This window comes from Dreissena polymorpha, chromosome 2, assembly GCF_020536995.1.
Source record: "Dreissena polymorpha isolate Duluth1 chromosome 2, UMN_Dpol_1.0, whole genome shotgun sequence".
NCBI lineage: Eukaryota > Metazoa > Mollusca > Bivalvia > Myida > Dreissenidae > Dreissena > Dreissena polymorpha.
Window position 1 is genome coordinate 105,231,945 of NC_068356.1, and position 9,902 is coordinate 105,241,846.

At 30.7% G+C, this 9,902-nt stretch overlaps 1 protein-coding gene across 1 annotated transcript in view; it reads left to right on the plus strand.

Moving 5' to 3' along the window:
- The window catches only part of LOC127868369 (uncharacterized), a 33,645-nt gene extending 24,001 nt beyond the window's left edge, over window positions 1-9,644 (plus strand). Inside the window, exons 37-47 of the mRNA XM_052410085.1 lie at window positions 40-104; window positions 893-1,050; window positions 1,219-1,344; window positions 2,254-2,292; window positions 2,444-2,565; window positions 3,384-3,448; window positions 3,724-3,881; window positions 6,711-6,828; window positions 7,141-7,160; window positions 7,656-7,956; window positions 9,170-9,644. Of these exons, the coding sequence (XP_052266045.1) occupies window positions 40-104; window positions 893-1,050; window positions 1,219-1,344; window positions 2,254-2,292; window positions 2,444-2,565; window positions 3,384-3,448; window positions 3,724-3,881; window positions 6,711-6,828; window positions 7,141-7,160; window positions 7,656-7,956; window positions 9,170-9,260 (1,263 nt within the window). The 3' untranslated portion in view covers window positions 9,261-9,644. The remainder of the gene's footprint in view (window positions 1-39; window positions 105-892; window positions 1,051-1,218; window positions 1,345-2,253; window positions 2,293-2,443; window positions 2,566-3,383; window positions 3,449-3,723; window positions 3,882-6,710; window positions 6,829-7,140; window positions 7,161-7,655; window positions 7,957-9,169) is intronic.
- Window positions 9,645-9,902: the final 258 nt, after the last annotated feature.

Here is a 9,902-nt window from a genome sequence, read left to right on the forward strand (position 1 = left end):
TTTTTTGTCTAATATTAAACGCCATTGTTCTTTCATTAGCTTACAGAATACTATAAAGACCTTCTTGGAGAACAGTTTTACAAAGTGGTTATTAAAGAAATAAAGTACGTATACGTAGACCAATCATTGGCATTAGATCTATATTCACGGCATGATCTTAATTTAAACTTTGTTTTGATACAAACACCAAATACATTCCCATTACATGTAAAATAACGATTAGAACACTTAAATAAAGAGTAAATCAAAAACAAATTTTGTTCAGTTTTTTGCATCCTTTAAACGTAATGTAATACTTAAAAAAACGAACAACCCAATGTATGTACATTTGTAAACATTTCCATACGAAGGAACGTTTGATATGCTGTTTTTTTACTTCTAAAAGCATGTGTGTGCATACATGTGTTGTTATGTTAAATAGGTTTATGGTATGTTTTGTTCTGCATTGAATTAGCAATTGGTCACTTGCCTTACATTTAACACTAGTGGGAGGTAACAATATTTTCTTTTCTGATAGGGTTTCTTGAGTTTTCATATGAAAGTCATTCTTTTTATATCACATAACGAAGCATTTTCTTTTTCATGCATTTGGTTGATAGTTAAATTCCACTGCCACTGTCTGTATCTCTTGTAATTTCCTTGATACACACTGAAGTTATGGAGCGCTATATTATACGCAAACAATTTATTTATAACGCAACATATCATCCTTTGATAAAAAAATTTCGTTTGATTATTTTAATGAATTATAAACATATGTGGTCGTTTAATATATATATGCTTGTTAATTTTAATTACAGAGTGATGAAGCTATTAACAAATTTAATAATAGTTCTTTTCTTTTGAAGATAATACTAGTTATTTTCTATTGAAGATGCATGTTTGGTTTTAGAATCGGAAGTTTAATCGTAGAACATTGGGTGGTTTACGTACAAAATGAGCATAATACTGTCAATGTTTATGACGCGTTGACTCGTCATTCGGACAGGCCGCTGGTGATCTTTGATCAGACAGTACACGTGTTGAATGTATCAATTGTTAACAACGAAGGTACATCTTTGTATTATTTTAATATTGGATACAAACACCCTGACTATGAAACCAATAACAAAACACAATTATATTTTACTTATTATCCTAAAAATTTACTACTATTTTATCCTATTAATACTTTACTTGATAATTTTGTACGCAAAATTGTTTCTTCGATCCACTCAGGATGTACATCGCCTATGACGTGTAGCAAGAAGAAGAACTCTCTTTGCGAAGTCTGGGAAGGTGTAACGCGGTGTTCATGCATTCGAGGTTACATCGAAAGTGAAACTACCCCAAACACATGTGTCGGTATGGATGTTTCATTGTAGTCATTCTTTCATTGTAGTCATTCTATAGAATTTTCTTACGAAAAGCATCCAAACAAGGTTGTGGGTCGTGTAATACAAATGAATGAGCAGCTTCTTTATGGTACACATTTGCAACTAAATTCCGCGTTAAGTTTTTACATAAAAGATGCAATGTTTGATGCCAACGTTCACGATGAAAAATCAAGTCAGATATAGAGACAAATATTGTTCGATAGATTAGGCCATAACCTTAAAAACAACAACAGCTTAACAACCTTATTGTGTTATTTATCAAAATATTGAACTTAAAATTGTCTTAACCGGCATGCGGCTGCCATTATAGCGTGAAAAATATGCCGAAAGATGCGACGCTTGAAACCACTATTTAACAAAACAGTGACAAGAACAGCGATATTTAATTTTTGCTATTTTTGTTTACATTTAAATTGAAACCAAACCAGATCATCTACAATGCACTAAATAATTATATGAGTCACATAAGTACACACTCAATCATGTATGTTAATTATCAAACCGAGAACGGGTTTCGGCTATGTAACATTTTATTAGGTTTTGCATTTGAACACGCATAATTATGCTTGAATGCTAGATGATATGCTATTTATTGATTTGTAAATGTGCTTTTATTATAAAGATGTGTTATTTACAACACGAAATCATATGTTATTTATTAACTAACTTAATTTTGGCCTTTCAAGGAATTGTTTAGCTTCGCTCAACTGTTTTTAAACGTGCGAATGCTTATTATCATAATTTATTATTATTATTTGCTTGTGAGCGTATATCGTATACTCAAATGTACTCGAAAATATTTGTCACTTACTTGTGCCAATAATTATAATGTAAATTAACTAGTTGTTTGATGTTTGTTTAATATATTTCTTTGCAGAAAATACCCATGCAATCATTGTGCCGGACGAAAACGCTTGTAAGAAATTTAACATTCTTTACTGCATGTTTCTAATTCGTGGGCTTTGTCAAATATTTCATATTTGAACAAAGGGCAAATTGCTAAGATGATCGCGGTTATCTGATGTTTTCATGGTGTAATACTGCCACTCTATGTATTTTATGTACAGTGTCTGATGACGCCCATGGGGTCTTGCAAGTGGAAATAAAGTTGGGATACTCATTACCTCTGCACAAATCCTTAAATACGTCCGACACTTACGATCAGTATGCAAAAGAACTTAAAACATCGGTAAGTAATTGCATCAACTTTGAAGAGGTTGCCATGTTAAAGTTCTTATTTAGCACTCGTAACCTTCAATTGTCAAAACAACTTATCTTAATATTTTAATATACGCGAAAACATCTTACGTACATGTTAAATATTAGAATAATATTGATTAATTTAATGTTGAAGATTTTTCTAGATTTTGTTATAATTAGTTTTCTTTTCTGTATGCTTTATCATAAGTCCATGTATAAGTCGTATTTAAAATAACATCTTAACACGGAACTCGTAAAATATTTTGTACAATTTGTAAGCAAAGTATAAATCAATGCACGTTAGTCATCATTGCAATTGACTCCTTAAAATAACGCTTGGTAGTCTTCGAATATTGTTTTTATGTTAAAACAGTTATAATATATAATAAAACCTCTAGCCCACCCTGTACTAATATATTTCCATAATTATAATGAACGCTTATCATTAATATTTGACCAGACTTAATCTTTTTATATTTTATCAACATTATTTTAGCAGAATAAACATTCATTTCATTCCAATTTACAAATTCATATACTTAAACAATTACGATATATACATTCAAATTCTCACAAACAAATGAAAGAAAAAAAGGACTATACTAGGATTAAAAAATAATTTCCTTTAACAAACACACACATATTTATCTTTATTATAACCCCAACTATATGCAATTTATTTTGTTTTTTTCTGTTGTTTTGTTTTTTTAATAATGTATATGGTTTTATTCCTAAGAACATTTATGGTTAAAATGACCCTTTTTACTATAAAATCTCTGTTGATATTAATGTGCTGTCATAATGTAGTTGACCAAGTTCTACAAAGACGAACTAGGGCATTGGCTTTCAAAAGTAATAATTCGAGATATAAGGTATTTATTAAGTTTATCTTTTGTTTTAAAGTTATCTACCCAATATCAATAGAAAACGGTTAGTCATTTACACAAAATAGAGTTTTTTTGTATTTTGTAAAAAGATAAATAAGTTAAATGCGATATAGTGATAGTAATTTAAATATCAATCACGATAATCCAGTTACGTATAATACATGTAGTGTGAATGTCATCTAAATATTAATCAAAATAATCAAATTCTGTATATTTATGTTAATTTCATTTAACAATTAATAATTTGTTTGTTTTCCCAGAACAGGAAGTCTATACGTGGACCACTTTGTTGTATATCAAAAGCGAGAACAAATTTTGAGCGATGTGACACATGCGGTAGTGAAATTGGCCGAGAACGGCCTTGTAATTTATAGTAAAACATACAACGTCACCAATGCTTTCATCGGTAAAGATAAAGGTAAATTATTAGTATCTGAAACAATAACGCATTAATTTCGATTTTTAGTTTTTACACTCATTGGTTATTAAGTTGTTAACATCATAAAACAAAATGAAAATTACTGACGATCCATTATGTTCTTTTTGCAAACAAAGTGATGAAACTTTAAAACATTTATTCTGGGAATGCCAGATATCTAAAACAATTATTGACGAAATGTTACCAGGACAATCTTTTCCTTTCATTGATAAGACAACTTTCTTTCTTGGATATTTAACAAAGTCTGCTAGTACCATAAATAATGTAATTTTATTTTTAAAGCTACACTTATACAAGTGTTTAACGAATAAAATCATTCCAAGCATAGCAGGAGCCAAGAAATACCTAAACTATGAATATGATAACTTGAAAAAATTTCAATTTCAAAAACTAATTAAGAATCCTTTGAGACTGAATAGGAACTTTTTAATACCATGTTATCGAAGACTTAGAAATTAAACGTGAGGATTGTTGTAGTTGCATCTGTTATTACAATGTATACATCATTTATACAACATTGTTTATCTGTACACACTGAAAAATACTATATCATTAAATACACCTGTTAAGTTTTCTCTCTATGCCTTACATCTGTTAGTAAAATTTATACAACCTTGGTCGTATATATATACATTGGAAAATGTCTTTTCTTTTTCTTATTTATTTTTTTAAACACAAAATTAAAAGCATCATATAGATAACCTTAGTTTTTTGCATTTATAAAGCCTCTATAACGCTCAAAATCAACGAAAATTTCGTTTAGCATTTCGCAAAATAAAGTTAACACCTAAACAATCAGGATTCCTTATAGCAATAGCCACAATTTCAACGCTAAATGTGGTCTGATTACATAGATTTTTACAGATACAAAATGCTCGTTTTTATTTTTTTGTGCCACAATTCCATTTTAATTTCCAGCGAATATATCTATCCATACGACACACCACATTAGTGTTCATGTGTCGTATGAATAGATATCGTTGCTGGAAATTAAAATGGAGTTAAATATGCAAAACAATAATTAAAAGGAGCATTTTGTATCTGCAAACATCTATTTTACCATACCACATCTGGCGTTGAAATTTCGGCAATTGCCATAAGGAACACTGATTTTTATTTTATTGGTTAAGTTTATTTTACGAAATATTGTACGAAATTTTCTTTGATTTTGAGTAGGAATGTTACTTTAATTTTTGCTTTTGATCTCTTCATCTCTGATTGCATCACATCATTGTGTTTATGATTTAATATTATATTTGTTTTAGTTTTTAACATATAACGTATTGAAAACTTCCTTTATCAATTCTGTATTTTGTTAAATCTGCATAATCAGAGAGTCATACATAATGCCATTTAACACTTAAGTTATCTTTCATAAACAAATGTGCAATATAATATTGAAAGAATAATCACGTACGTTCATGTAAAATTATTTTTAGTAAGTATGTTAAACAGCTACTTTGAAGTGTTTTATTTTTTAAATATGTGTTGTGTATGAATGTTTTGAACACAACTTTGTTTATATACTCACTTTAAGTACATGTACATGAACTGCTACATATAAAACATGTATGTATGTAATACTATATATTGAAAATAAAATTTTGGAGTTTAAAAAAAACAACAAAAACAACATCATAAAACAAATGCGTATATGAATGTTAAAGGTTTAACAACAATACTACATCCACTATTACCAAGGTGTTTTTATGCGTATGCATATATGCAATAAAGTTGAATTGCACGTGTATATTATTTAACTCACCCGTAATGATTTCCCACGATTTCTTCGAAGATTGAAGAGCCTTTTTATTTGTTTACTTATGAATATCTAATTTAAGCAGGTACTAATGTGAAGTTGTCGTGGCCGAGTGGTTAAGGCGATAAACAAAAAATATTTTGGGATCTTCCCGCGCAGGTGCGAATCCTGCCGACAACGCATACTTTTTGCGACGCGTTTTATTTCGTTTCTAACGTAATTTTATTTATTATAGCATTTAAGCTATTTTTATTGTTAAATATGTTGCAATTTTTATGCACATTCTTCAATTTTAAAAATTAAAACAACCTCATGACTAAATTGGGTGATTTACTACTGAAAATACGAATCATGCATGTTGCATTTTTATTATTATTTCAAAAAGTAAACGGAAAATCAGTATATTTCTTGGTATTTTCGCTGTATATAGTGTATCTATAAAAACTAAGATCAAAATATTACTTAAATGATACTATTTTGAATTTTATGACACTTTGTTTTTAACCAACCCAATTTTTACGTGGCTGAAACCACTTACATTTCATAGCGCTCTTCCATAGATAACAAGTTATAAAAACTAAATGTCTGTAAAAGAATACTTATTTCATCTTGTTTAAACTTTAAACACATTTACATCATCTGTACACACCAACTGCATGCCCATATTTGGAAATCTGGATGAATTATGGAATTTTCATATACAACAGGGTTGCAAATAAACTGGACAAAAGCCGAGCGTGGGGTGGTATTAAAAAAAAATCAGTATATTTTTTTTAAGCATTGAAAGCCTACCTAAACATTTGCATGTAGTTTTGTGAAATGATGCTGATTAAGAAAATAATACATAAGATTATATTTGGAAAGGTGCCCATTACGAGTGCGCTTCCTCAAAGAGGTTATTCTACCTTTTACGTGTTAGCCACATGAAAGCCGTTGATCATTTGTTCTACACAGGAAGACATATTCCATTTTAAATATATACTATGGCACGAGTATCTGAATTGTAACGAACTTATCAAAATAATCTTGCTTAAAATTTCTTTGGCAAGCTCCCGTACACGACAATTCGGAAGAGAAGAAGTCTGCAAAATGCCGTGTATATACTAGTATCCATCCATGTAACGATGACGAACAATGTGAGGTAGACGCTACGGTCGTTCGTTGTGTGTAAGTACATAGACAAACTGATATTTTTTATTTTGTAAAGCTGAACCGTATTTAACACCATGACATTTATCCTTAAGAATTATATCTTAGAACTTTTGGTATGTTTTCCTTAACAATAACCATAATATATATTGTTTGATTAACTATTCTACAAATGTTGCGAAGGCATTGTTATCAGGTCCATAGTGTGTCCTGTGATGTAGCTTACCATTTATATTGAATTTTTAAAATAGTATGTGTTTAAGTCAAGAAGGTTTTTTGAAACATTTATATTTTCACGCGGTACTCAAGCAATTCTTTTTTTAATTTCAGTAAAAAGAAAATTACACAGGGTAAGTTTTTCATTAGTCCCCTACCGGTAAAACCAGAGGGGACTTATGGTTTGCGCTAAGTGTGTCTGTAAGTCTGTAACACGTTTCTGGATCCTGTGATAACTTTTAAAGTTTATATTTTTTTATGAAACTTGAAACATAGACAGATGGCAATATGGAGATTATGCACGTCATTTCATTTTGTTCCTACGTCAAGAATTCTGGTTGCTATGGCAACAAATAGACTAGAAATATTGCTGAAAATGGTGGAGTCTTACCGGTAGGAGACTTTTATTGCTTGGCAAGAGTCTTGTTTGTTCTATTTTAATGTTAACTTTTCGAATGCTTGTTAAAAGTATGTATACTTGTTGTAACAAACAGTTAATTTCTTCTCTAAATGATTGTTGTAACTAACAATTATTTTGTTCTCTAAATAAAAGTATAATGCGCTTAATTTGTATAAGAGGGGCTGCATTATTATATTCGATGTTATCTATTATTTATATTTGCTCACAGATGCCGACTCAAAAATGCTCTTAATAGTTTCGGCTGCGGTTGGTGGTGTTTTGTTCCTGATCATTGTCGTGCTGGTGATCATTGTGTGCAAAAAGAAAGCCAAGCAGCCACTGGAGATGGACCATCTTGAACCAAAGGTGCATGACAACACGTACCAAGACATCTCCGCACGGGAAATGTCCGTGTTCAAGGATGACAAGTCAGATGTGTACAAGATCCCTCGCGCAAAATTGTCTGGGTCCCAGCTTGCCTTTCAACAGAGTCTAGCTGCAGACGTCAGGCCAAGCTCTCTGTATGAGAGGTAATACATTTGCATTTAACGAGATGCGTTTACATACAGAAGAAAATATTACTTGTGGTAAACAGCGTTTTGTGTAAACAAATGGCATTTCGTAAAAAAAGCCATATAAAATTATTGACAAAAAGGCTCGGATAGTATGCATTGAAAACAGGAGTATTTTGCCGTTTAAAAAACAACAACATGTGCATTAGGTGCAAATGTCCTCAAACTATTTACTGGCCATATTTAATTATGAAATAAATCAATTTGTAAAGCACATGTTGGTAAAAAACGTGTTTGACATTTGCATAAATGAAGGGTCATCCTGTCATATTCCTCTCGTTTATTTTAATATTTTATGATGTATCATGGCCATATTCAATTTAATTGTATTTGCAAACAAACAAACTGTCAGATTGGAAAACAGAAAAAGGGAATGACAGAAAGCACACAAAATGTGTATACAAACGTTCATGATAATAAATGCAATGTTTTAGTTACTGCAGTATTAAGTTTTATCATATATTTGAGTTGTAGTGTCCCGACCTTTCATTTCTGATGGCAACTAAAATTCGCAAAATGTCCACAAGGTCGTTTATAAATATTCCTGGTTTCCTTCAAGAATCTCCAGAAAATGCTGACGGATCGCAGGATCCGGTTTACGATATATATTTTTCGATTTTTGCGGACGGACGGACATTCAGATGAATAGTAGATGAAATTGAAAGACATTTGAAACCCATACCTCGTGTTTATGCAATGTTTCATGATAATATCGTGTTTTCACCTGTTAAAGCCATTTATAAGTATACGAAGTCTGTAGTTCTTCGAAAAAAGGCAGGAACACATTGTGCAGACGGACTGACGAAAAGAAGGACAGACAGACAGACTGACGGTGGGGTTAGCCTATATTTACCTACGGTTTAATTGCGGGAGGGATGGTCATGTAATAAATAACTACCTCAAAGAAAGTTACATGAATATTTTAAGTAATTCATCTAACAAAGTTGCACAACAGTCTAATAATTAGATGTGTGTGCGTATAAGAATCATTACCTGATACATTCATCATTATTAGATTATTATACTTCTGCCGGAAACAATCTTCGCATTTCGAGTGCATTATAATTAAGCCGAGTAGTATTTACATTGTTTATGAATATAGCAATTTATTACTTCTAATTTATGGTGCATGGTTTGTCTATGATACATAATTATTGTTTTAAATTCACAGAAATCGCCGTGAGACAGAGGCCGATAGAAACCGATATGATGGGCTGCCACAACGAGGTCAAAGTTACTACAATACTGGCATGCAGTTGTAACACGTGGATGTTATTTGTGTGTGTGGCTTAAATGCCTTAACAATAATGTAGTTTAACATTAAGTGTATCCAAGAGTGTTTTTTTTTTGCTAATTTTGTGAAATGCAAAGTCGAATATGTTTAATTTTTGTTTGTGAACATGCATATAATCAGACTTTGATTTTGTTGTATTTTTTATGTTTGAAATAGTCAATACCTATACACATGTTTTATCTTTGTTAGCGTTATAAATGAAGTTGTCAATTAGGATTCGTAAATAAATAAATAAAAGCGGACATACAATTTTTAAACGTTATATCCATCAAATTATACTAACGACACATATTCTTCATAATTGTCGTATATCATTTTATTAATATGCGTCAAAAATAAATGTAAATTTTTCCTTCCTGCTTTTGTTTATGTATCTTTTTGAGAATCCTTAATTAATAATTATTTACACGGCTTATTACTTTTAATGGCACAATGAAATAGAGGTTATGACACGTCTTGAACTTTCATACCATAATTAATTTAGTAAGTTCAGGTATTGTGTTAATAATCGAGCCTTTAGCAAATTAAAAACATATTTCATGGACGACTCTTTTAAATCATGGTATAAAATGACAACACATTTAAGGTCTTTTTCTCACATCCTTTGCAA